Here is a 27,940-nt window from a genome sequence, read left to right on the forward strand (position 1 = left end):
CCATCTTCAGTTGTGTATTTCCCACACACCATTTAGTGGGTACCTGCTACATGCCATTTCAAAAAGAGTATCTACGTATGTATGTATATAGTCTCATTTTTAGTATCCACTTTGTTCTTTACCTCAACCTCTTCTCCAATTGTTTTAAAATATTGTTTTATTTTTACTTCCAAAAAGCTGCTGCTCAAGGAGGACAGGGAAGCCTGAGCCAGGCTCAGGAGCTTGGGCTCGGGAAGAGAGGAAGGGTCTGAAAGCACCAGCGCCTGCCTGCGGGTCTGCGTGTGAGCCACAGATTGGAAATACATATTTTGGGAGAAGCTGGTGGTATGGCTGTTGGGCTTCCAGAAGCTACTGAGAGTGGGCCTCTGACAGCCCCAGTCAACCTGAGGATCAGAGGATTGGAATTCCTTTAAATGGGAAGGTAATATGAGATAAAAGCTTTATGTGCAAATGCTAGGGTAAGATAACACCAGATCTAGCCAATCAATCGACGAGTATAAGTGCCGACTATCTTAGTCTCTCTGGTGATGAGAGAGAAGAGGGCACAAAAGAGGAGGGGAACCACGGCCAGACTTCACAGACATTACAACTTAGATTGGTCAGCCTTGTGCATTATCAGCTGGGCAGGTATTTCAGCCAAAGCTGGTGTGGAGGTCTGCTTTATGTCACATCGTAGGTTGAATAACGGCCCCCCAAAGATGTCTATGTTCTATTCCCCAGAACCTGTGACTATGTCACCTTGCATGGTTAAAGGGACTTTGCAGATATGATTAAGGATTTTGAGATAGGGAGAGGGTCCTGGCTTCTCCAGGTGGGCCCAGTGTAATCATAGGGTCCCTATACGAGGGAGGCGGGAGGGTCAGAGTTAGAGAAGATGTGACGATTGAAGCAAGAGGGCAGAGTGACCTGAGGAAGTGGCTGTAAGCCAAGCCACACAGGCAGGCTTTGGAAGCTGGAAAAGGCCAGGACACATTCTCCACTGGAGCCTCTGGAAGGGACCAGCCCTGCTGACATCCTGATTTTAGATTTCTGACCTTTAGAACTGCGAGATAATAAATTTGTGTTGTTTGAAGACACTAGTTTATGGTGATTGGTTACAGCACCCATAGAAAATGAATATCTGTGATTTACGAAAATTTTGTATTTCCACACAGCTAACTTCATTATAAAGAAAGCTCATGCTCAGAGGACTACTGGTTGAAGCTTCAGTACTTCCCAACTGCAGCTTACCTCGCGTTACCCACTGTCTTCCGTGGCTGAGCCTTCTGACTGTGGTCTCTCTGTCCATGTCACGAACAGCGCCCAGCATTTTGAGTAATCGTTGATGAACCATGACCTGGAATTAGAAAGAATAACGATTTCCAATGATTAATTGGCACATGCTTATTTTGGCATTCAATTTAATTCACTTTCTGCAACCACAGCCAAGGACTAATGCCACCGTCCTAAGTCGGAATTCACCAGGAGAGGAGAGGAACATGCTGCCCTAGACCCAGGTCACAGGGACTTCAAGGTCAGGGCAATGTCGACTTGCCTGATACAAAAAAAGACCAGGTTGTCACCTAGCCTTGTGCCACCCAATTTACGAGACCCAGTTTTCTTATATTTTCAGAGAAGAAAGAAAGACTATTTCTACATTCTTTTTATTTTTGTTGTATTTGAGTAGCACTGTTCCTGCTGTGTTATTTTCAGAGTTGAAGGACAAACTAAATGGACCATTCTGTAGAAATAGAGCTGTGGGTCATGGGCAATGCTCACTGTACATCACTTTTCTTTGCATTTAGAGCAAATGCTACTGGAAGTGAGTCTACTTGTGCACAGAGCTGCGGCTGAAAGGACCATTCATTCCATGAGTAACACTGCTTTCCATCCTGTAAAGGACTTTTCCATTTAACAGATATTATGACGTGGCTATTCTGTGGCCAGGTCTGTGCAAGGTGCTGGAGATGCAGCGGAGACAAACAAATAGCAGCTTGCGCGGAGCTGATATTCCAAGGCGGCGCGGGTGGAGTGGATGCCAGTAACACGTAAACAAATAAACAAGGTAAATACCATGAAGAAAATAAGAGAGTAAAATGCACGAGGGCATGACTCGGGCTAGGAAGGGGCGGCCTGGCATTTATACAAGGATAATTAGGGAAGAACTTTCTGAGGGGGTGAGATTTGATCTGAGACTTAAATGATGAGAAGACCATGATCTTGGGAAGAGATTCCTGAGCAGAGGAACCAGCAAGTACAAAGATCCTGATTCGGGGACAAATGAGACTTGTTGAAGGGACAGGGAGAAATGTAGTATGGTCTTGTAGCCTTGATAACAATTGTGCATTGGATTCTAATTGTAATGGGAAGCCTTGGGAGGGTCTTACCAGGAAGAGGTACCATCTTTCAGCTGTGGGATCCTACTCTGGCTGCTGCCTGGGGATGGGAAGCAGGGACGCCTGCTGCAGGCTTTCAGGCAGGAGGTGACAGAGCTGTGACTGAGCTGGGGAGAGGGCAGGAAGTCATCAGACTGGGAACATACTGTTCTGAACTGACAGTACTTGCAGGGTGTGCGAGGAAAAGAATGAGACCTCACTCAGAGCAAAGCACATGACTGCTGACAATACAATACTTTTCTTACCCTGGTGGGCGTGTTTCACTAGTGGGAAGCCAGCCCAGCCCGTGACTTGCTGTTGTTTGCCTACTGGTGACAGCTGTGCTATTCTCCCTCGGAGCACAGTTTTGTGCTTCCTCTTTCTGCCCCTTTCTTCCCCACACCGAGCATTCTATGGCCACTCAGTTCTGCACATATACAGAGCCCACCAGACAAAACTTCAGCAGGGACTCCGGTTCTCTAGAGCTTTGGAGGTCAGTGAGTAGGTCACCGGTGAAGCAAGCTCTGTCCCTCTTCGCCTAGACTGTCATCAGTCCAGGCCTAAAGCACTGCTTGAAAGATAACCTGTACCATAAACTTTTAGTCCCTTCTACACATTCACTCATTTCATTTTCACAGTAACCCTACGAGGCAGGTCTTACTGTTATCCTCAGGTGCAGGTGAAGAAACTAAGGCACAGAGGTTCTGTGACTTGTCCAGGATCAGAAAGCTATAAGAAGTAGCATCAAGAATTATGGGCAGGGGCCGGCCTGGTGGCTAAATTAGAGCTCCGTGCTCCTAACTCCGAAGGCTGCTGGTTCGATTCCCACATGGGCCAGTGGGCTCTCAACCACAAGGTTGCCAGTTCAATCCCTCGAGTCCCGCAAGGGATGGTGGGCTCTGCCCCCTGCAACTAAGATTGAACACGGCACCTTGAGCTGAGCTGCCTCCCGGATGGCTCAGTTGGTTGGAGCGCATCCTCTCAACCACAAGGTTGCTGGTTCGACTCCCGCAAGGGATGGTGGGCTGTGCCTCCTGCAACTAGCAACGGCAACTGGACCTGGAGCTGAGCTGCACCCTCCACAACTAAGACTGAAAGAACAACAACTTGAAGCTGAACAGAACCCTCCACAACTAAGATTGAAAGGACAACAACTTGACTTGGAGAAAAATCCTGGAAGTGCACACTGTTCCCCAATAAAGTCCTGTTCCCCTTCCCCAATAAAATCTTTAAAAAAAAAAAAAAAAGAATTATGGGCAGGCAACCTGGTTCCAGAATTCAAATAACCATTGCTGTCGCCTGCTTGAGGAGTGGCTCTGCCCCGGCTCCCAAGGAAGCCACACTCAAGTAGAATGAGATGCAAGCGGCACCCAGGGCTAAAGCTTACAGGGACTATTTCTTGGAGGAAAGGTAGACTTGAGTTGGCCCAAAGAACAGGTGTGGACAGATGGAGGGGAGATGGGATGGCCTGTCAGTTGAAGGGCAGAGCAGAAACACAGGGTCGGAGTAGGGAATGAGCTGGTGTGTTTGAAAGCTGAAGACTGGACAACGTAGAGACGGGGGTAGCTGGATTGGTGTGGCTGCAGCCAGACCAGGGAGCCACTTTCTGCCCTTTATTGGCAATAGAGGACAAGAAGTTTTCATTCGATCCTGATCACAGGAAGCCACATTAGCAATGTGCTAGGCGGAAACCCAGTGGGAGGGCAAAGAACCCACAGAAGTGAGATGACACATCTTGACAGGGAAGCCATAAGCCTGAAGTTAGAGACAAGATCCCACAGGACTTCTCGGGTGTTCTCTCTAGAAATCACTGATCAACATCATACTGTTGTAGAGCTACCACATAACCTAGCAATTGTACTCCCCAGTGTATGTACCCAAGAGAACTGAAAACATGTCTACAAATTTGCACACAAATGTTCACAGCATCATTATTCATAATAGGCACAAAGTGAGAACAACCCAAATGTTTTCCAGTTGCTGAATGGTAAACAAAATGTGGTCTATCCATACAATGAGACAGTATTCAGCCATAAAAAGGAATGAAGTACTGATACATGCTATAACATGGATGAACCTTGAAAACACACTAAGGGAAAGAAGCCAGTTACAAAAGGCCAGGTATTGTATAATTCCATTTATATGAAATGTCCAGAACAGACAAATCCATAGAAACAGAGAGTAGATTAGCGGTTGCCAGGGCCTGGGGGATGGAGTGTGCCTGCTAATGGAAACCAGGTTTCTTTTTGTGGTGATAAAAATGTTCTAAAATTAGATAGTGGTGATGGTTGCACAACTCTGTGACTATACTAAAAACTACTGAATTGTACACTTTACAAGAGTGAATTTTATAGTGTGTGAATTATATCTCAATAAAGCTGTTATAAAAAACTCATTGTTTGATTTCCTTGTGCTGAGGACTAAACAAGTTAAAATTTCAATCTGGTGCTGAGACTTACCTTGCGTGCTACTTGTTGAAACCGTCTTTGGGCCCTGAACCTATTGACCCAAGTATTATTTGTGAGTGGATCAAAATTAGGATGAAATTCCTTGATTTTCTGTGAACATAAAACATAGGCACGTCTTTGATTTAAATTTTAAAGCATTTAATACAAATATTTTAGAGTTTGAGCCCAACTTTAGTTATTACTTATTTGTCCTGCCATATATTATAATAAGCATTTATGAAGCACTTTGAGTGTACGTGGCATTATAGGGAACACGTCTTGGGTTGGGGGCCAAAAGTGGAAGCTTTAGGTTTTAAGAAATTTACAGTTTAGTTAAGGAGCACAAGCAAACTCATGCGACCCTGAGGAAGAAGAATAAGGTCACACGGATCTTAGTCCCATGTGCAGGGTGCTTGGCACTGCCTCCAGAATGGGCAGGAACAGACTAGATGATGCCCGGTGGAGAACGGCTGCTTTGCTCAGCCCTGCCCCCCAGTGCCAGCAAGAGTCTGCATGTGGTGGACACAAGTGTGCGCAGATCCTGGGGACGTACTGAGGCCAGACAGAGCCTCAGGCCATGTAGATTCTTGAGCAGGGAAGCAATATGAAGAAACAGGCATCAGAAATGAATGAGTGTCACATTAGCACAAGCAGTGGGCTGGAGAGGAGAGGGAGGAGGCGCAGATACACAAACAAACACCCTGTTGGATTACTTGGGGTCAGACATGAAGGTTGGACTTTGATATGGCCTTGTGGGAAAGCTACTGGTAAGACTGGTGGCCAGATTAAATGTGGGGGAGAAAAAAGAGGTAAAAATACTCAGATGTGGCAAACCCAGACAAGAAAAGTGAGAACGATGGAGGTGGGGAGATTAGGAAGAAATTGTTCATTGTTAAGATTAGAAGTTGGGGTTTAACTTGAAACTATCACGTGGCTGCAGATATTCAGGTGGAGGGGCTACTATTCCCATTTTACCTTTGAGGAACACTGAGGCATAAGTCTCAGAGGGCTTTCCCCAGGTCCCAAATCAGTGGTACAGCTGGGACCAGAACTCTGGCTTCTGACTTCCTGTCTTGTTTCTTTCCCACTAAGGGGAGGGTCAAGGAACAGAGGCCCAGGGACACCCCCCACCCCACCCCCGAGGACCTGCAGACAGGGGCATGGAGAGCAAAGGAAAACAGAAAATGAAACCAAGAAGGAGAAAGTAGCCAGGTGGGAAGGAGAAGCCAAAACATGTAATGCCGTTAATTTCAAGGGGAACATTAATTACGAGTTTTGGTGCTTTACTTGGGAATATGTAGTAAAAAAAACTCTGAAAACATAAGCATACTAAAAATTAAATATCTCTTGCTAAAAGGATTGCTTTAAAATTGTTTAGCATTTTAAAAGTAAGCATTTAAAAGTAAGAGGTGCCAATAATTACATTCCAAATAAAGGAAAGTTACCCACTTCTTCTAGATTGTGAACAACCCGTTTGTGGTTAACTTCTGTCTTCAGTCGCTGAAATTCCTCATCCAAAACAGGATCTCCTCTATCCAGCTGAGTTTTTAAATCATTGAAAATATTAAAATTGAATACAAATGCACATAAGTTTTATTTCTCTTTCAAACTGCTAGAAACCGTCATGCAATTGGTCAAACCCGCCCAAGAAGTTTCTGTTGGGAGTGGTAGCGACAGAAGTAGGTTAAAATGATCATTGTAATTATACTCACTGTTTAAACACAGGGAGTTTTTAACAGAAACACAAACCCAAATACCTTCTTTTTGTAACTGGGGGAGAGTGTCTGGAAATTATTTCCAAGGCATTTAGAAGTCACCAAAAAGACTTTAGGAAACCGAGTTTTCATTTAACAGAAATGTCATGTCCCAGTGACGGTTTGAGATTCTCAGAGCTGATTAACCAGGTTTTAACAAAGGCACATGACTCCCCCTCCTTTCCTGGGTGGTGGAGGTTGACAGGGTCTGCCCCTTTCCTGCACCCCAGGCTGTTCCCCTTCCAATGCCTGCTTCCTCAGTACCCCTGAGCTCTCTTTTCTATTCCCCATGAGCCATGCGTCACTTCCAGGGAAGGCTGGCTGGACTCGGATAAGTGTCTACACACGCCTGCTTCCATAGAAAAGAGGACCATGCATACTGCAAATACTTGTTTATTTTTGCTTATCTGTGGTTTTTATTGTTTGTTGGGTAACTTCCAAAACTAGCTTGGCTCTTAGGTACATTATTCACAATCATTTTTCAAGACTTAACGAGAAGAAATCTATTCTGATCACTACATCACCACCTTATTCAGAAGGAAGGGTTGTATTATTGTCACCAGGTGGTCAGCAGTTGACTCTGATTTGCACATGTCAGGAAGTTGAGTTTGAGATTGTGGACCTTAGGTCCAAAATACAGATTTTGTGGGAAGAGACCCAGACCCCCACCACCACGAAAAGTAAAATAAAACAGGCAATTAAAAAGAGGGACTGGCAAACAGGCTGTTAGCTAGAAGAAAAAGGAGGTAAATTCCTATGTCTTATTAAGAATGCTTGATGATGAACATTTCAGCATTTAGCATTATCGATCATGTCCCCTGAGTAAAAGCTCATCGTGCTTAATGGTTTGTGCCACCAGCTATGAGGCCAACTCCCTCCACATCCTCTCCCTCTCTCTTTTTCACATGTTTCTGCCATACACCTTGGGCCTCCAGGTGTGCCTCACCACTGGGTCACCTGCCAGGATTCAGCAGCCAGATGAAACGTCCTGGGCACACACAACAGGGTCCCTGTAACACTTGCTCTCTAACTACACTGGGGCGTCAGGGTGGCCTGCTCATCCTGCTACTCGTCCTGGGATTGATAGTGAGGATGCGGCAGCTCCTTTCCTGCTCGCTCCGTATCTCCTGAAAGCCTCTCTCTAGTCCCTGTTGCCCAGTGTCTGCAGCTGGCCTTGCTTCCTGTATCGTCCAGGAAGATAAGGCCGCATGCATCTGTCAGCCGCTCTGTCTGCATGCACACCTGATGATACCACCGTCCTTCTTTACTCGGCCTTCTCCAGTCCTTCCTCCTGTTCAAAGACAAGCTTTCCCTCTGACCATGGCCTCCCCCCAAGCTTCTTCAACCTTTTCCTCTGCGATGGCTCTTTGCCCTCAGCCATGCTCAAGTCTTCCAAATAAAAATCCCTTCCTTGACATCTCACCCTTTCTAAAGAAGGGTCCATCCATTATTCTTTGCCCGGCTCATCTCAAGAAACCATCTACTCACTTCTGCACATTCATCGAGCCGTTAAAATGGTGTTTTTCCAGGCTCAAGTCTACTGGGGTTGCTGTCACTGAGGCACACAAGGACCTCCAGTGGCCTCATTATCCTGGAACCCTCTTTGCCCTTCACTGACCCCACTGTGTCTGCTTTGTCTGCTCCTCTGGGTCCCCTGACCTCCCAACCATATCTCCTCTGTCTCCTTTGAAATCATGACATTCTCTAGAGTTCCTGCATAGAGCTACTGTCTTTCTCAAGCTATTAGGTGGGTGCAAAAGTAATTGCGGCTTAAAAGGTTAAAAATAAGGAGTGACGTCATCAGAATGGCGGCGTGAGGTGAGCCTCTGTAAAGCTCCCCTGGAATTTACAAAGAATCGAACAACAAAAACTCCACAAAGGACTCCTTGCACAGTAGACAGGCAACACGAAGAGGCCCACTACTGAATTCACCTAAAGGTGGGAGAATCGCGTGAGCGGGGGAGGAGGAAACGGAGAAGTGAGGAGACGGAGCCGCGCGGGCGAGGACGCAGACCCAGCTCAGTGCGCCGAGCTCGCTGCTTCCCGGAACTACCGCAGCTGCGGGAGAGGGAAGAACTCGGACTGCTAGGGCTCCGCTTGTGGCCCACGGGGCTGAGGGGGCAGCATATAACATGGCTGAACCCAACGCTCACGGCAGAGACCTCGGAGAGAGGACTGAGGGAAGAAGGCTGAAAACGGTGGTTTAAGCCCGCACTGCCGAGCAGAGAACGGAGCCTTAGGCACTGAGACTAGCCGCCCCCTCCCTCCCCTCCCAGAGCTCGCCCCGCCCCCACCTGCCCGGTGCTAGAAGCGAAACAGTAGCAGTGTCAGATCAAAACAACAGAAAATTTGCACTCCTGAGAATTGTGGTCCACAGACACAAATTAGCAGCCTAACTAGTTCCGGCAATGGGGAGGGAGCTGTGGAAGCAGGACCGGCTGTGGTGGTGGTCGCCCATTGCTCTGGGCCACCTCTCACAACTCACCCCGCCCTTGGCCCCACCTATCTGGGTGGATCCCTGCAGAGTAAACAGAACTGCTGAAACACACGGGCTCTGAATCTGGTACAGGAAGAGTTTTGGAACTTCAAAAGCTCTCTGCATCCCCACACTGATGCGGCGCCCTGTGACCTAGACGAACGGTTAACAGAGGAGAAGCCCGTCTCCCAGGGAATCTCCCTATTGTGTGAGAAGCTGGAATAGTGCAGAGAAAACATAACACTACAGTGTGAGAGAGGAAAAGGGGCTGTAGTCAGAGAGAAAATAAAACATTCTACCAACAAGTACTAGAAAACAAAAGAACAACCTCTTCCTATCAACCTGTTGCAGAACCCACTCCAGTACACATCTAGGAAGAGAAACAATAAATCATTAATTGCCATGAATAACCAAGGCAATAAGACACCTCAGAAAGAAAGTGAAAAGTCTCCAGAAAATGAACTTAAAGATATGGAAATATGTGACTTAAATGACAGAGAATACAAGATTACATTTCTGAAAAAACTCAACAAGATGCAAGAAAACACAGAAATGCAGTTTAATGAACTCAGAAACACAATCAAAGAACAACATGAAAATTTACCAAAGAGATTGAAATTTTTAAAAAGAACCAAATGGAATTTCTGAAGATTAAGAACTCAATAGAAGAAATTAAGAATTAAAAAGCCAGCTTAGATAGTAGAGTTGACCAGATGGAGGACAGAATCAGTGACATCGAAGATAGAAACCTGGAAATGACACAGAAGGAAGAAGAAAGAGACTTGAGACTTAAAAGAAATGAAAGAACTCTACAAGAACTTTCTGACTCCATCAGAAAGAGCAATATAAGAATAATGGGCATACCAGAAGGAGAAGAAAGAGAGAAGGGAACAGAGAACATATTCAAACAAATAGTTACTGAGAACTTCCCAATCTCGTGGAAAGAACTGGATCCTCAAATCCAAGGAGCAAATAGAACACCTAATTACCTCAATCCCAACAGGCCTTTTCCAAGGCACATTGTATTGAAGCTGCCAAAAATCAATGACAAAGAAAGAATCCTCAAGGCAGCCAGGGAAAAGAAGACAGTACCTACAAAGGAAAGCCTGTTAGATTATCAGCAGATTTTTCAGCAGAAACTCCACAAGCCAGGAGGAAATGGAACCAAATTTTCAAACTATTGAAAGAGAGAAATTATGAGCCAAGAATAATATATCCAGCAAAGATATCCTTTAGATATGAAGGAGGAATAAAGTCCTTTCCAGACATATAGAGGCTGAGGGAATTTTCCAATACATGACCTGCACTACAAGAAATACTACAAGAGGCTATTCAACCACCATAAACAGGGACAATTTGTGGCAACCAAAACATAGCAAGAGGGAGAGAAAAAGCCTGAACCGGAATATGGGAATGGAGAAAGTAAGCATGCTGAAGAAAATGGGACACTCTAAATATCAAACTTTCTTCTACATAAACTTAATGGTAACCACTCAAAAAAAACCCAAAATCCAGAACTGAAATATATACTGTAATTAAAGAAGAAACAGAGGGAAACATCATAGAATACCACCACACAGAAATAATATACAACAACAAAAAGGCAAAGAAACAATGGAGACACAGTCTTACAAGAAAATTAAAGACAGAATGATAGGAAATCCTCACATATCAATAATCACCCTAAATTTAAATGGACTGAACTCACAAATAAAAAGGCACAGACTAGCAGATTGGATCAAAAAACTAAACCCAACCATATGCTGTCTCCAAGAGACGCATCTCAGCTGCAAGGACAAGCATAGACTCAAAGTGACAGGGTGGAAATTGACACTCCAAGCAAATGGTATCCAGAGAAAAATCAGGTGTAGCTATACTGATGTCAGATGAAACAGACTTCAGGGTGAAAAAGGTAACAAGAGACAAAGATGGACATTTCATAATGGTAAAGGGGACTATACAACAACACATAACAGTCATCAATATTTATGCCCCCAATCAGGGAGCACGGAAATATATCCCAAGCAACTACTAACAGAACTAAAGGGAGAAATTGACCAAAACACAATTATACTAGGGGACCTAAATACATCATTGACAGCTATGGATACATCATCCAAACAGAAAATAAATAAAGAAATAGTAGCCCTAAGTGACACATTAGATGGAATGGACATAATTGACATTTATAGAGCACTTCATCCTAAAACATCAGACTATCCATGTTTTTCTAGTGTACATAGAACATTCTCAAGGATAGACCATCTATTGGGACATAACACTAACCTCAGCAAAGATTGAAATCATCCCAAGCATATTCTCTGAGCACAAGGCTTTGAAATTGGATATCAACCGCAAAAAGAAAGCAGGAAAAACCACAAATACATGGAGATTAAATGACATACTTTTAAAGAATGACCAGGTGAAAGAAGAAATTAGAGGAGAGATCAAAAGATACATAGAAACAAATGAGAATGAAAATACATCCTACCAAAATTTTGGGGATGCAGCGAAAGCAGTTTTAAGAGGGAAATTTATATCATTACAGGCCTATCTCAAGAAACAAGAAAAATCCCAAATAAATAACCTCACGTTACACCTTAAAAAAACTAGAAAAAGAAGAACAAATGAAACCTAAGATTAGTAGAAGAAAGGAAATAATAAAAATCAGAGCAGAACTAAATGAAATAGAGAACAAAAAGACAATAGAAAAATTAATGTGACAAAGAGCTGGTTCTTTGAAAAGATTAACAAAATTGACAAACCCTTGGCTAGGCTCACTAAGATAAAAAGAGAGAAGACACTAATAAACAAAATCAGAAATGAAAAAGGGGAAGTTATCACGGATGCCACAGAAACACAAAGGATCATCCAAGAATACTATGAAGGACTATATGCCATCAAATTCATAACCTAGAAGAAATGGACAAGTTCTTAGAAACATATAGCCTTCCTAAGCTGAACCATGAAGAACTGGAAAATGTAAACAGACAGATCACCAGTAACGAAATTGAATCAGTCATCCAAAACCTTCCCAAAAGCAAAGGTCCGGGACCAGATGGCTTCACTAGTGAATTCTACCAAACCTTCAAAGAGGATCTAATATCAATCCTGCTCAAACTCTTCCAAAAAATTGAAGAAGAGACAGTACTCCCTAACTCATTTTATGAGGTCAACATTACCCTGATACCAAAACCTGGTAAGGACAACACAAAAAAAGAGAACTACAGACCAATATGTCTGATGAATACAGATGCAAAAATCCTACACAAAATTCTAGCAAATCAAATGCAACAATGCATTAGAAATATTATTGATCACGACCAAGTGGGGTTCATCCCAGGAGCACAAGAGTGGTTCAACATACACAAATCCATCAATGTGATACATCACATAAACAACATAAAGGACAAAAATAATATGATTATATCAATTGATGCAGAAAAAGCATTTGATAAGATACAACATCCATTTATGATTAAAACACTTAATAAAATAGGTATAGAAGGGAAATATCTTAACATAATAAAGGCCATGTATGACAAACCCTCAGCTAATCTCATAATTAACGGTGAAAAACTGAAGCCCTTTGCTGTACGTTCAGGGACATGACAGGGCTGTCCCGCATCACCTCTGCTTTTCAACGTAGTGTTGGAAGTCCTCGTCGGAACAATCAGGCAAGAGAAAGAAATAAAAGGCATCCAAATTGGGAGCAAGAAGTGAAATTGTGACTCTTTGCAGATGACAAGATGCTATATATAAAAAACCCTAGAGACTCCACCAAAACGCTATTAGAAAAAATCAATGAATACAGTAAAGTTGTCAGCTACAAAATCAACGTACGAAAGTCCATTGCATTCCTATATACTAACAATGAAATCTCAGAAAAAGAAATTTAAAAAAAAACACAAAAAACACAGTTCCTTTTGCAAAAAACAGTTCCTTCAGCAAAAAGAATAAAATACCTAGGAATAAACTTAACCAAGGATGTGAAAGATCTATATGCTGAAAACTACAAGACATTTTAAAAAGAGATTGAAGAAGACACAAAGAAATGGAAAGACATTCCGTGCTCATGGATTGGAAGTATCAACATAGTTAAAATGGCCATATTACCCAAAACAATGTACAGATTTAATGCAATCCCCATCAAAATCCCAATGGCAATTTTTTAAAGAAATAGAACAAAAAATCATCAGATTTGTTTGGAACCACAAAAGACCCCCGAATACCCAAAGCAATCTTAAGAAAAAAGAACAATGCTGGAGGTATCACACTCCCTGACTTTAGCTTGTACTACAGGGCTACAATAATAAAAACAGCATGGTATTGGCAGAAAAATAGACACATAGACCAATAGAATTAAGAACTCAGAAATAAAACCACATAAATATGGACAGATAATTTTTGACAAAGAAGCAAAAAACATACAATGGAGAAAAGACAGCCTCTTCAATAAATGGTGCTGGGAGAATTGGAAAGCCACGTGCAAAAGAATGAAACTGGACTGCTATTTGTCACCATGTACCAAAATTAATTCAAAATGGATCAAAGACTTAAGCATAAGACCTGAAACAATAAACAGCATAGAAGAAAACATAGGTACTAAACTTATGGACCTTGGGTTCAAAGAGCGTTTTATGAATTTGACTCCTTAGGCAAGGGAAGTAAAAGCTAAAATAAATGAATGGGACTGTATCAAACTTAAAAGCTTCCGCACAGCAAAAGAAACCATCGACAAAATAAGAGGCAACCAACTGAATGGGAGAAAATTTTTGCAAACAGTGCCTCTGATAAGCGGCTAATTTCCAAAATATACAAGGAACTCATGCAACTCAACAACAAAAAAACAAACAACTCAATTGAAAAATGGGCAGAGGACCTGAAGGGACATTTCTCCAAAGAGGACATACAAATGGTAAATAGACATATGAAAAAATGCTCAACATCACTAATCATCAGAGAAATGCAAATCAAAACCACAATGAGATATCACCTCACCCCAGTCAGAATGGCTATCATCAACAAGACAAATAGTAACAAGTGTTGGAGAGGCTTTGGAGAAAAAGGAACCCTCATACACTGTTGGTGGGAATGCAGACTGGTGCAGCCGTTATGGAAGGCAGTGGGGAGGTTCCTCAAAAACTTACAAATAGAATTACCATATGACCGAGCAATCCCTCCGCTGAGTATCTACCCAAAAAATCTGAAAACATTTATCCATAAAGACAAGTGTGCTCCAATGTTCATTGCAGCTTTGTTTACGGTGGCCAAGACATGGAAACAACCAAAATGTCCTTCGATAGATGAATGGATAAAGAAGTTGTGGTATATATACACAATGGAATACTATTCAGCAGTAAGAAAAGATGAAATAGGACCATTTGTGACAACATGGATGGATCTTGAGAATATACTGCTAAGCGAAATAAGTCAGACAGAAAAAGCAGAGAACCATATGAATTCACCGATAAGTGGTATATAAACGAAAAACAACAAAAGAACAAGACAAACAATGAGAAACAAAAACTCATAGACACAGACAATAGTTTAGTGGTTACCAGAGGGTAAGGGGGGAGAGGAGTAGTAGATGAGGGTAAAGGGGATCAAATATATGGTGATGGAAGAACTGACTCTGGGTGGTGAACACACAATGGGATTTATAGATGATGTAATACAGAATTCTACACCTGAAATGTATGTAAACTTTATACTAACAATTATCACCCCAGTAAACTTTAATTAAAAAAATAAAAGGATACATTTTGGAATAAGAAAAAAAAATAATTGCAAAAACCACAATTACTTTTGTACCAACCGAATATTTACTCTCCCCAGGGCACCACACTTATTCTGTGGTCTCATTCTCTACTTTCTGATGTTCATCTCCAAATCATTGTCTCCAGCTTAAACTTGTTCCTTCAGCTGCCACCTGGAGGTCACCCCAGATGTAACACGTCCCAAATTAAACTTTTCACCTTCCCCCTAAGCCAGCTTTTCTTCCATATTTGAAATCTCATTTAAAAGCACCAACCTGCACTCAAGCTGGAAACCAAGGAACCATGCTATCTTCTCCTTTTCCTTACCCCTCATTTCTGATTTCTCTACAGGTTCCAGCTCTGTCACTGCCCTCTGCACCTCCTATAGCATATCTCAGTGTTCCTGTGCTCCTTCGGGACGGTGACCTTCTTGAGGGCAGAGACCGTGGCTCATTCACTAGCACAGAATCTTACACACAATGGCCATTCATAAGTGCACTTGCCAGATGAATAAATGGTTGGGCTTGTCTGTCAACCAAACGCTGGCAATTACAGCCTTAACTCTCATCTTGACCCAGCGGAGGCATGTGTGTATCACCTGCTTCTCTAAAACAGCTAGAAAATATTCCACTGTGGGGTTGGCAGAAAACACTTGGTGTTTTGTTTTTAAAATCATGTGCAAAAGATCTGGACAACACACCAAACTAAATTTAAGTGCCAATCTAACATATGCCTTTCCAAATGCTAAGATTTCCTGATGTAATGATTTTATATTCTTTTGTTTGTCTTATGAAAAATAAAAAAGGACAAATGTATTCAAATATCCGATTGGGACTCCAAATCTAGGAAGAAAAATATATTGTGTATGAGAAATATATTCATATGTGACAGGACACATGTCTTCTCCCAATTCCTCCTACTCAATCCTGCCACTGTGTGTGGCACTGAGTGTAGGAACCTTCTACTCCTAAGCTTAAGTATGTGTGTTATGACTGGATAGTGTCCCTCCAAAATTCATATGTTGAAATCCTAACCCTTAGTCAGGAAACACGATACTTAAGGAGGTGATCAAGTTAAAACGAGGTCATTAGAGTGGGCCCTAATCCAATGTGACGGGTGTCCTTATAAGAGGAGGAAATTTGGACACAGAAGAGTGTGAAGGCACTGGGAAAGCCATCTACAAGCCAAGGAGAGAGACTTCAGGGGGAACCAACCCTGCCAACACCTTGATCTTGGTCTTCCAGCCTCCAGAACTGTGAGAGAATATATTTGTTATTTAAGCCACCCAGTCTGTGACATTTTGCGACGGCAGGCCCAGCTGACTAATACAGTCAGTGATGATTCCGCAAGTCCTACCGATCAAGTCCAAGCCCCTGTGACATGGAGCTACAGCCGAGTCCTATCGCCTCCGGCCTCTGTGTCCTGTGCTTCAGCCCCTATGGACCTGTCCGCAGTGTTCTCTGCCCCTGCCCTGCATGTAACAATGTCTCATGCCACAGAGAGCAGAGGGGTGTTGTACAGACCCACAGCTCCCATCTCTACTCTCCCCTCCCTGAACCTACAGGTGTTGCCTTGGTAACTCAGATGTGGCCCCCTCCCTCAACCCGTTTTCTCCTCTCTGCTCAGCCGCTTTTAGTGTTTAGATCTGGCTCTGGCGTGACTCCCGGTCACTGTCTTTGGGTCTCTTACCCTCATGCTTTGCAGATCACGGGACAGGGGTACGACACACCCAGAATTCCAGCCCAGGATTGAGGCATTCCCTCCCTCTCAACTGAATGCCTTTGTCCTCTTTACGATTTTTGAAAATTATACCATGTCTTCCAGGAAGCTTTCCAATTAGATGAGTTCTCTCTCCTCTCTGGCTCCTGAATCCCGCCAATACTTAGTAGAGGTCTCTTGTGACATACACAACCAGCCTTGGTTTATAGTTGACAATTAACTTGTCGTCAGCCTCCTCCCCTTCCAATTTAACTATAATATTTCTTTCTCCGGATATGGCATCTTGCATGTAGCAGGAATTCAAAATAGTTCGTGAAATAAATGATATCAAATTAGCAGTAATTCTGACCTTGTATTTGGTGTTTATTCTCTGCCACTCTTCAGCAAGGTCTTTTCTAAATTTAAAAGACACAGGATCTTTACCAAGGTGTACCTGCCTAGGGAGAAAAAAACCAACGTACAGAACCCATCAGAAAACGATAGTCAATTTCAGAATGGAATTTCTTGCCCATACTCTATGACTGGAAAGGGATGCTGAGATATTGCAGGAGACATGATGGGGAAGAGAAGTTATAGAGACTCCAGCAACATAACTAAGATGAAAACTGTGTTCCACAAAATTAAGCTTATTCTCTAGTGACACGTGCTGAAATATTTATGAATAAAAAAATCTGGATGCTAAACATCATCTGTCATTAGGGAAATGCAAATCAAACTACAGTGCTCTACCACTTCACACACTCCAGGATGGCTACTATGATAATGATGATTTTGACGATGATGGTGATAACAAAGGAAAATAACAGGGATTGCCAAGGATGTGGAGAAAATGGAACACTTGAACAGTTCTGAAGGGAATATAAAATGGTTTGGCCACAGTAGAAAACCGTTTGGTGGGCTCCACAAAAAGTTAAAGAATTACCACATGATCAAACAATTCTACTCCTAGGCACCTGCCCAAGAGAACTGAAAAGATATGTTCATAAAAAAAACTTGTCTATAAATGTTCATAGCGACATTATTCACAATCGCCAAAAAGTGGGAACCACCCAAATGTCCATCAACTAATGAATGGATGAACAAAATGTAGTCTGTCCATACAGTGGAATATTATTCAGCCATAAAAAGGGATTAAGTCCTGATAGATGCTGTGACACAGATGAGCCTTGAAAACATGTTAAGTAAAAGAAGCCAGTTACAAAAGGCCATAGATTGTGTGATTCCATTTACATGAAAAGTTCCAAAATAGGCAAAGCTATAGAAATAGAAAGTAGATTAGTGTTTGACAGGGGCTGGGGGAGAGGGGAATGAGTGGGAGTGACTGCTAAATGGGTATGGGGTTTCTTTTTGGAGTGATGCAAGTGTTCTGGAATTAACTAAAGTTGATGGCTACACAACACTGTGAATATACCTAGAACCTCTGTATTGTACACTTTAACATTATTAAAATGGTGAATTTGTATTTTGTGAATTTTATTGCACTTTAAAAAACTCTAGTATATAATATACCTATCATGAAAACTATAGTGTTTTTTTAAAATTAAAGTTTATTGGGGTGACAATTGTTAGTAAAGTTACATAGATTTCAGGTGTACAATTCTGTATTACATCATCTATAAATCCCATTGTGTGTTCACCACCCAGAGTCAGTTCTCCTTCCATCACCATATATTTGATCCCCTTTACTCTCATCTCCCACCACCCTCCCCCCTTACCCTCTGGTAACCACTAATCTATTGTCTGTGTCTATGAGTTTTTGTTTCTCATTGTTTGTTTTGTTCTTTTGTTGTTTTTGGTTTATATACCACATATCAGTGAAATCATATGGTTCTCTGCTTTTTCTGTCTGACTTATTTCACTTAGCATTATAATATCAAGATCCATTCAAGTTGTCACAAATGGTCCTATTTCATCTTTTCTTACCGCTGAATAGTATTCCATTGTGTATATATACCACAATTTCTTTATCCATTCATCTATCGGAGGACATTTTGGTTGTTTTCATGTCTTGGCCACCGTAAATAAAGCTGCAATGAACATTGGAGCACACGTGTCTTTATGGATAAATCTTTTCAGATTTTTTGGGTAGATACCCAGGAGAGGGATTGCTGGGTCATATGGTAATTCTATTCGTAATTTTTTGAGGAACCTCCACCCTGCCTTCCATAGCGGCTGCACCAGTCTGCATTCCCACCAACAGTGTATGAGGGTTCATTTTTCTCTACAGCCTCTCCAACACTTGTTACTATTTGTCTTGTTGATGATAGCCATTCTGACTGGGGTGAGGTGATATCTCATTGTGGTTTTTATTTGCATTTCTGATGATTAGTGATGTTGAGCATTTTTTCATATGTCTATTTGCCATTTGTATGTCCTCTGGAGAAATGTCTCTTCAGGTCCTCTGCCCATTTTTCAATTGAGTTGTTTGTTTTTTTGTTGTTGAGTTTTATGGGTTCCTTGTATATTTTGGATACTAGCCCCTTATGGGAGGCGCTGTTTGCAAAAATCTTCCCATATTGAGTTGGTTGCCTCTTTATTTTGTCGATGGTTTCTTTTGCTGTGCAGAAGCTTTTAAGTTTGATACAGTCCCATTCATTTATTTTAGCTTTTACTTCCCTTGCCTAAGGAGTCAAATTCATAAAACACTCTTTGAACCCAAGGTCCATAAGTTTAGTACCTATGTTTTCTTCTATGCTGTTTATTGTTTCAGGTCTTATGCTTAAGTCTTTGATCCATTTTGAATTAATTTTGGTACATGGTGACAAATAGCAGTCCAGTTTCATTCTTTTGCACGTGGCTTTCCAATTCTCCCAGCACCATTTATTGAAGAGGCTGTCTTTTCTCCATTGTATGTTTTTTGCTTCTTTGTCAAAAATTATCTGTCCATATTTATGTGGTTTTATTTCTGAGTTCTTAATTCTATTGGTCTATGTGTCTATTTTTCTGCCAATACCATGCTGTTTTTATTATTGTAGCCCTGTAGTACAAGCTAAAGTCAGGGAGTGTGATACCTCCAGCATTGCTTTTTTCTTAAGATCGCTTTGGCTATTTGGGGGGTCTTTTGTGGTTCCAAATAAATCTGATGATTTTTTTGTTCTATTTCTTTAAAAAATTGCCATTGGGATTTTTGATGGGGATTGCATTAAATCTGTATATTGCTTTGGGTAATATGGCCATTTTAACTATGTTGATACTTCCAATCCATGAGCACGGAATGCCTTTCCATTTCTTTGTGTCTTCTTCAATCTCTTTTTAAAATGTCTTGTAGTTTTCAGCATATAGGTCTTTCACATCCTTGGTTAAGTTTATTCCTAGGTATTTTATTCTTTTTGCTGCAATTGCAAAAGTAATTGTTTTTTTGTATTTCTTTTTTCGAGATTTCATTGTTAGTATATAGGAATGCAATGAACTTTTGTATGTTGACTTTGTAGCCGACAACTTTACTGTATTCGTTGATTGTAAGCTTTTTGGTGGAGTCCTTAGGGTTTTCTATATATAGCATCTTGTTATCTGCAAAGAGTGATAATTTAACTTCTTCATTCCCAATTTGGATGCCTTTTGTTTCTTTCTCTTGCCTGATTGTTCCCGCGAGGACTTCCAACACTATGTTGAAAAGCAGAGGTGATAGGGGACAGCCCTGTCGTGTTTCTGAACGTAGAGCAAAGGGTCAGTTTTTCACCGTTAATTATGAGATTAGCTGAGGGCTTGTCATATGTTGCCTTTATTATGTTAAGGTATTTTCCTTCTACACTTTGAGGATTTTATTAAGTATTTTAATCACAAATGGATGTTGTATCTTGTCAAATGCTTTTTCTGCATCAATTGATATAATCATATGATTTTTGTCCTTTATGTTGTTTATGTGATGTATCACATTGATAGATTTGTGTATGTTGAACCACTCTTGTGCTCCTGGGATGAACCCCACTTGGTCGTGATCAATAATATTTCTAATACATTGTTGCATTTGATTTGCTAGAATTTTGTGTAGGATTTTTGCGTCTGTATTCATCAGAGATATTGGTCTGTAGTTCTCTTTTTTTGTGCTGTCCTTACCAGGTTTTGGTATCAGGGTAATGTTGACCTCATAAAATGAGTTAGGGAGTACTGTCTCTTCTTCAATTTTTTGGAAGAGTTTGAGCAGGATTGGTATTAGATCCTCTTTGAATGTTTGGTAGAATTCACTAGTGAAGCCATCTGGTCCCGGATTTTTGCTTTTGGGAAGGTTTTGGATGACTGATTCAATTTCGTTACTGGTGATCAGTCTGTTCAGATTTTCCAGTTCTTCATGGTTCAGCCTTGGAAGGCTATATGTTTCTAAGAACTTGTCCATTTCTTCTAGGTTATGAATTTGGTGGTATATAGTCCTTCATAGTATTCTTGGATGATCCTTTGTGTTTCTGTGGCATCCATGATAACCTCCCCTTTTTCATTTCTGATTTTGTTTATTAGTGTCTTCTCTCTTTTTATCTTGGTGAGCCTAGCCAAGGGTTTGTCAATTTTGTTAATCTTTTCAAAGAACCAGCTCTTTGTCACATTAATTTTTTCTATTGTCTTTTTGTTCTCTATTTCGTTTAGTTCTGCTCTGATTTTTATTATTTCCTTTCTTCTACTAATCTTAGGTTTCATTTGTTCTTCTTTTTCTAGTTTTTTAAGGTGTAACGTGAGGTTATTTATTTGGGATTTTTCTTGTTTCTTGAGATAGGCCTGTAATGATATAAATTTCCCTCTTAAAACTGCTTTCGCTGCATCCCCAAAATTTTGGTAGGATGTATTTTCATTCTCATTTGTTTCTATGTATCTTTTGATCTCTCCTCTAATTTCTTCTTTTCCCCAGTCGTTCTTTAAAAGTATGTTGTTTAATCTCCATGTATTTGTGGTTTTTCCTGCTTTCTTTTTGCAGTTGACATCCAATTTCAAAGCCTTGTGCTCAGAGAATATGCTTGGGATAATTTCAATCTTCTTAAATCTGCTGAGGTTAGTTTTATGTCCCAATAAATGGTCTATCCTTGAGAATGTTCCACGTACACTAAAAAAAAAATGTATTGTCTGATGTTTCAGGATGAAGTGCTCTATAAATATCAATTATGTCCATTTTCTGTAATGTTGTCACTTAGGGCTGCTATTTCATTATTCATTTTCTGTTTGGATGATCTATCCCTAGCTATCAATGATGTATTTAGGTCCCCTAGTGTAATTGCGTTTTGGTCAATTTCTCCCTTTAGTTCTGTTAGTAGTTGCTTGGGATATATTTCCGTGCTCCCTGATTGGGGGCATAAATATTGATGACTGTTATGTCTTCTTGTTGTATAGTCCCCTTTACCATTATGAAATGCCCATCTTTGTCTCTTGTTACCTTTTTCACCCTGAAGTCTGTTTCATCTGATATCAGTATAGGTACACCTGATTTTTCTCTGGATACCATTTGCTTGGAGTGTCAATTTCCACCCTGTCACTTTGAGTCTATGCTTGTCCTTGCAGCTGAGATGCGTCTCTTAGAGACAGCATATGGTTGGGTTTAGTTTTTTGATCCAATCTGCTACTCTGTGCCTTTTTATTGGTGAGTTCAGTCCATTTGAATTTAGGGTGATTATTGATATGTGAGGATTTCCTATCATTCTATCTTTAATTTTCTTGTAAGACTGTGTCTCCATTGTTTCTTTGCCTTTTGGTTGTTGTCTATTATTTCTGTGTGGTGATATTCTATGATGTTTCCCTCTGTTTCTTCTTTTATTACAGTATATATTTCAGTTCTGGATTTTTTTGAGTGGTTACCATTAAGTTTATGTAAAAGAAAATTTGATATTTAGAGTATTACATTTTCTTCAGCATGCCTACTTTCTCCATTCCCATATTTCGGTTCAGGCCTTTACTCTCCCCCTTTCTGTGTTTTGGTTGCCACAAATTGTCCCTGTTGATGGTGGTCGAATAGCCTCCTTTAGTATTTCTTGTAGTGCAGGTCGTGTATTAGAAAATTCCCTCAGCTTCTGTATGTCCTGAAAGGTCTTTATTCCTCCATCACATCTAAAGGATATCTTTGCTGGGCATATTATTCTTGGCTCATAATTTCTCTCTTTCAATAGTTTGAAAATTTGGTTCCACTCCCTCCTAGCTTGTAGAGTTTCTGCTGAGAAATCTGCTGATAATCTAACGGGCTTTCCTTTGTAGTTTACTGTCTTCTTTTCCCTGACTGCTTTGAGAATTCCTTCTTTGTCTTTGATTTTTGACAGCTTTAATACAATGTGCCTTGGAAAAAGGCCTGTTGAGATTGAGGTAATTAGGTGTTCTATTTGCTTCTTGGATTCGAGGATCCAATTCTTTCCACAAGTTTGGGAATTTCTCATCGACTATTTGTTTGAATATACTCTCTGTTCCCTTCTCTCTTTCTTCTCCTTCTGGTATGCCCATTATTCTTATATTGCTCTTTCTGATGGAGTCAGAAAGTTCTTGTAGAGTTCTTTCATTTCTTTTAAGTCTCAAGTCTCTTTCTTCTTCCTTCCGTGTCATTTCCAGGTTTCTATCTTCGATGTCACTGATTCTTTCCTCCATCTGTCAACTCTACTATCTAAGTTGGCTATTTCATTCTTCATTTCTTCTATTGAGTTCTTAATCTCCAGAAATTCTATTTGGTTCTTTTTTAAAATTTCAATCTCTTTAGTAAAATGTTCATGTTGTTCTTTGATTGTGTTTCTGAGTTCATTATACTGCCTTTCTGACTTTTCTTGCATCTTGTTGAGTATTTTCAGAACTGCAATCTTGAATTCTCTGTCATTTAAGTCACATATTTCTGTATCTTTAAGTGCCTTCTCTGGAGACTTTTCACTTTCTTTCTGAGCTGTCTTGTTGCCTTGGTTATTCATGGCAATTAATGATTTATTATTTCTCTTCCTAGATATCTATAGGAGGGGGTTCTGCAACAGGTTGATAGGAAGAGTTCTTTCTTTTGTTTTCCAGTATGTGTTTGTAGAATGTTTTATTTTCTCTCTGACTACAGCCCTTTTTCCTCTCTCACACTGTAGTGTTATGTTTTCTCTGCACTATTCCAGCTTCTCACACAATGGGGGGTTTCCCTGGAAGGCGGGCTTCTCCTCTGTTAACCGTTCGCCTGTGTCATATGGCACCGCATCAGTGTGGGGATGCGGAGAGCTTTTGAAGTTCCAAAGTTCTTCCTGTACCAGATTCAGAGCCCATGGTTTCAGCAGTTCTGTTTACTCCTATAGGCATCCACCCAGATAGATGGGGATAATGGTGGGTGAGTTGTGAGAATTGGGCCAGAGCAATGGTGGCGACCACCACCATAGCTGGTCCTGCTTCCACAGCTCCCTTCCCTTTGCCGGAACTGGTTGGGCTGCGAATCTGTGTCTCCAGACCACAGGTCTCAGAATTGCAAATATTCTGTTCTTTTGACCTGACACTGCTACTGTACCGCTTCTAGCACTGGGCAAGTGGGGGCGGGGCGAGCTCTGAGAGGGTAAGGAGAGGGCGGCTAGTCTCAGTGCCTAAGGCTTCCATTCTCTGTGGCAGTGAGGGCTTAAACCACCTTTTTCAGCCTTCTTCCCTCAGTCCTTGCTCCGAGGTCTCTGCCGTGAGTGTTGTGTTCAGCCGTGTTATTTGCTGCCCCCTCAGCCCTGTGGGCCATAAACTAAGCCCTAGCAGTCAGAGTTCTTCCCTCTCCTGCAGCTGCGATAGTTCCGGGATGCAGCGAACTCAGAGTACTGAGCTAGGTCTGCATGTTGTGCCCGCGCGTCTCTGTCTCCGTACTTCTCCCTTCCCCCCTCCCCTACTCGTGCAATTTGCCCACCTTTAGGTGAATTCAGTAATGAGACTCTTCATGTTGCCTGTCTGCTGTGCAGGGAGTCCTTTGTGGAGTTATAGTTTTTCAATTTGTTGTAAATTCCAGGGGAGATTTCTAGAGGCTCGCCTCACGCCACCATTCTGATAATGTCTCCTAACTATAGTTTTAAAAGGGATGGAGGGCATCTAGCGAACTCTTTTAGATTAAAGGTGACTAAAGAGACATGAAAACTAAATACAAATTGTATGATCTTTGATTGGACCCTGGATTCCTCCTTTCCAAAAATAAAAAACCCAGGTATATAGGAAATTAATAGGACAACTTGGTAGATTTGCATATAGACCGATTATTATAATATTATTTTATCAATGTTAAATTTCTCAGAAGTGATTATGGCAATGTTGAAGAATGTCCTTGTTTTTAGGAGCTACATGCTAAAGTCTTTAGGAGTAAAGCTTCATGATGCCTGCAACTTACTTTAAAATGGTTCAGGAAAAAAGGTGTGTGTGTACATGCACATGTGTGTGTGTGTGTGTGCACGTGTGTGTGTGTCTGTGTACAAAGGGGATGTATATGTGGCATAATATTAATAATTGGTGACCCTACGTCAAGTGTCTATGACTGTTACTGGCAGGTTTAAAGTCTTTCAACAAAAAAATTGAAAGAAAATATTAAGTGACCAACAGAACATTCAAAATTGAGGATGTGATTTCAAGTATGTTACAAAGCATAGAAGGAAAGAAACACACCAGTGTTAACAGTGGTCATTGCATCATAGTGATTATTTTTCCTTCCCTATACTTTATAAAAAAATAGTTTTCAGGTTTCCTATCATGATAATGTGTTGTTTTTTATGATAGGGAAAGAGTATTTAAAAAAACGGTCTTCAGTTACTTGGCGTACTTCTTATTCCACTGAGGGCAGACCCTGACTACAGACTTAAGCTGAAGCAAAAGGTTATTTTCATGAGAAACAAAGGCACCTGGCCCCACCCTGCCCCCCATGCAAGCAGGGTAGCAGGGTGCATGGATGAAGTGGTCTCTCAAAGACCCTTTTCAGGAGTCTCTTTTTTAGCTCAATTTAAGGATTTTCAAAGTTTGGTTTAGCTGCATCTGTATATATGGGTATGCCTGGTACGAGCTGGTAAAAAATTGTGAAAAGGGCTCCATTTTGATTGCAGGAGCACAAGGCAGAAGACTCAAATCTGACTTTTAAAACCTCCATCAATAGCCTCCCACACCCCAGCTTGCACTGCGGGGCTCCCCAGAAGGCCCCTAGGGCAGACAGCCCAGGGCACAGAGGGCTCCTAGTAGGGTGAGATTTGGGGAGCTTGGGCAGCGGCCAGCAGGGAGCAGTGTCCCAGCTGCTCCCACAGTTCATTCTGGTTCTGTCTGGCCACTGTCTGGTCACGCTTAGGAAAGAGTATAGTTTGGTCACATATATTCCTAATAGAAATTTCATTCTGAAATAGAGGGTCCAGTGGAGGAGAGAGAATAATCAAAAGTTTCAAAGAGCTTGAAAAGTTATGACATTTCATTGTGTCTCATATAAAAAAGCCATTACCAAAAACCATGTCCTGTTACTTGATACAAATAATTGCTCAATATTTACCACTTCAGATGATTTTCAATCTCTTCACAAATATCCTGTCTGACTTTCTGTTCAAAGAGTGCTTCCTTCATCTGTCTTGTTTTTGAAATCTCATTGCCTTGGTCCAAAACTGAGGGCAGGAACAAACAGTGATTATACCAGTAATCAAATCAGAATCATTTGCCAAGAGAAAAACACATTTCTAATGGCAAAACTTAACAATGATCTGAGTTTTGCTGTTGTTGCTCATATATAACAAACACCACAAACAACAATTCTTTCATATTCTGCCCAGGTGCTGATTTATGGTGGATCAACTGGTTACCTTCTCTTAGCTCTTTTATCTTCAGTTTTCCTGGTTCTTGGTTTAAAACAGTTGCCACAGCAAATGGATTTGATAAATCTACCGGAAATCTCAAGTTCTGATATTCAATTTCCTGGAACCAAATCAGAAGGAAAAAATCACTATTTTGCTTCTTTCTCACTCCTCCCATCATGGCTGGCATGATGCTCACTTTACCTTAATCTTTGCAGGTTTTGACTTTGCTGGCAGTTGCTGAAAACATATCCGTGTCATTGCCTTTTCTGAAGGAATGTCTACTTTCTTAGAAAGAGTATTTAACATTTTAAATTCTTCTAACCTATAGTTTAAGACAGATATTAAATTAGTATATAGTCCAACAACTCAAGGTTCCTATTTTTATCTTTCTGATAACACCATGATTTATAACCCATTAATTAGTGTATCTAAACTGAAAATCAATCGGTGTGCTAAAACAGTGGTCTACTAAAATAAATGTAATGTTAGTATACCAGAAGATAACTGTTTATATCAAAATAACTCACCAATGTCTGTGTTCCCTTCCATTCTCAAAAAACATAACACGACATGCCGAAAATCACTCGAATGGTCTAGCATAATTCATTTCTAGGCTGTTGGTTTTCAACAGCTAAATTTAAATGTACTACATTTTAGAAAATCTTCCATTGATTTATCTTTTTTTTTTTAGTTTATTGGGATGACAATTGTTAGTAAAATTACATAGATTTCAGGTGTACAATTCTGTATTACATCATCTATAAATCCCATTGTGTGTTCACCACCCAGAGTCAGTTCTCCTTCCATCACCATATATATTTGATCCCCCTTACCCTCATCTCCCACCTCCCTCCCCCTTACCCTCTGGTAACCACTAAACTATTGTCTGTGTCTATGAGTTTTTGTTTCTCATTTGTTTGCCTTGTTCTTTTGTTGTTTTTGGTTTATATACCACATATCATTGAAATCATATGGTTCTCTGCTTTTTCTGTCTGACTTATTTCGCTTAGCATTATACTCTCAAGATCCATCCATGTTGTCACAAATGGTTCTATTTCATCTTTTCTTACTGCCGAATAGTATTCCATTGTGTATATATCCCACAACTTCTTTATCCATTCATCTATTGAAGGACATTTTGGTTGTTTCCATGTCTTGGCCACCGTAAATAAAGCTGCAGTGAACATTGGAGCACACATGTCTTTATGGATAAATGTTTTCAGATTTTTTTGGGTAGATACCCAGCAGAGGGATTGCAGAGTCATATGGTAATTCTATTCGTAATTTTTTGAGGAACCTCCACAATGCCTTCCATAGCGGCTGCACCAGTCTGCATTCCCACCAACAGTGTATGAGGGTTCCTTTTTCTCCACAGCCTCTCCAACACTTGTTACTATTTGTCTTGTTGATGATAGCCATTCTGACTGGGGTGAGGTGATATCTCATTGTGGTTTTGATTTGCATTTCTCTGATGATTAGTGATGTTGAGCATTTTTTCATATGTCTATTTGACATTTGTATGTCCTCTTTGGAGAAATGTCTCTTCAGATCCTCTGCCCATTTTTCAATTGGGTTGTTTGTTTTTTTGTTGTTGAGTTGCATGAGTTCCTTGTATATTTTGGATATCAGCCCCTTTTCGGAGGCATTATTTGCAAAAACTTTCTCCCATTCAGTTGGTTGCCTCTTTGTTTTGTCGATGGTTTCTTTTGCTGTGCAGAAGCTTTTAA

At 40.9% G+C, this 27,940-nt stretch overlaps 1 protein-coding gene across 2 annotated transcripts in view; it reads right to left on the minus strand.

The window, feature by feature from the left end:
* The window catches only part of CFAP221 (cilia and flagella associated protein 221), a 104,693-nt gene that overhangs the window by 30,516 nt on the left and 46,237 nt on the right, over nucleotides 1–27,940 (minus strand). For both annotated transcript variants that reach the window (XM_074335277.2, XM_074335274.2), the window contains exons 9-15: nucleotides 26,415–26,535; nucleotides 26,220–26,331; nucleotides 25,916–26,024; nucleotides 16,859–16,946; nucleotides 6,251–6,340; nucleotides 4,814–4,912; nucleotides 1,231–1,336 (exon numbers count right to left, since the gene is read on the minus strand). In XM_074335277.2, the coding sequence (XP_074191378.2) occupies nucleotides 1,231–1,336; nucleotides 4,814–4,912; nucleotides 6,251–6,340; nucleotides 16,859–16,946; nucleotides 25,916–26,024; nucleotides 26,220–26,331; nucleotides 26,415–26,535 (725 nt within the window). The remainder of the gene's footprint in view (nucleotides 1–1,230; nucleotides 1,337–4,813; nucleotides 4,913–6,250; nucleotides 6,341–16,858; nucleotides 16,947–25,915; nucleotides 26,025–26,219; nucleotides 26,332–26,414; nucleotides 26,536–27,940) is intronic.

Source organism: Rhinolophus sinicus, chromosome 17, assembly GCF_057876585.1.
Source record: "Rhinolophus sinicus isolate RSI-liver-muscle chromosome 17, RSI-T2T, whole genome shotgun sequence".
NCBI lineage: Eukaryota > Metazoa > Chordata > Mammalia > Chiroptera > Rhinolophidae > Rhinolophus > Rhinolophus sinicus.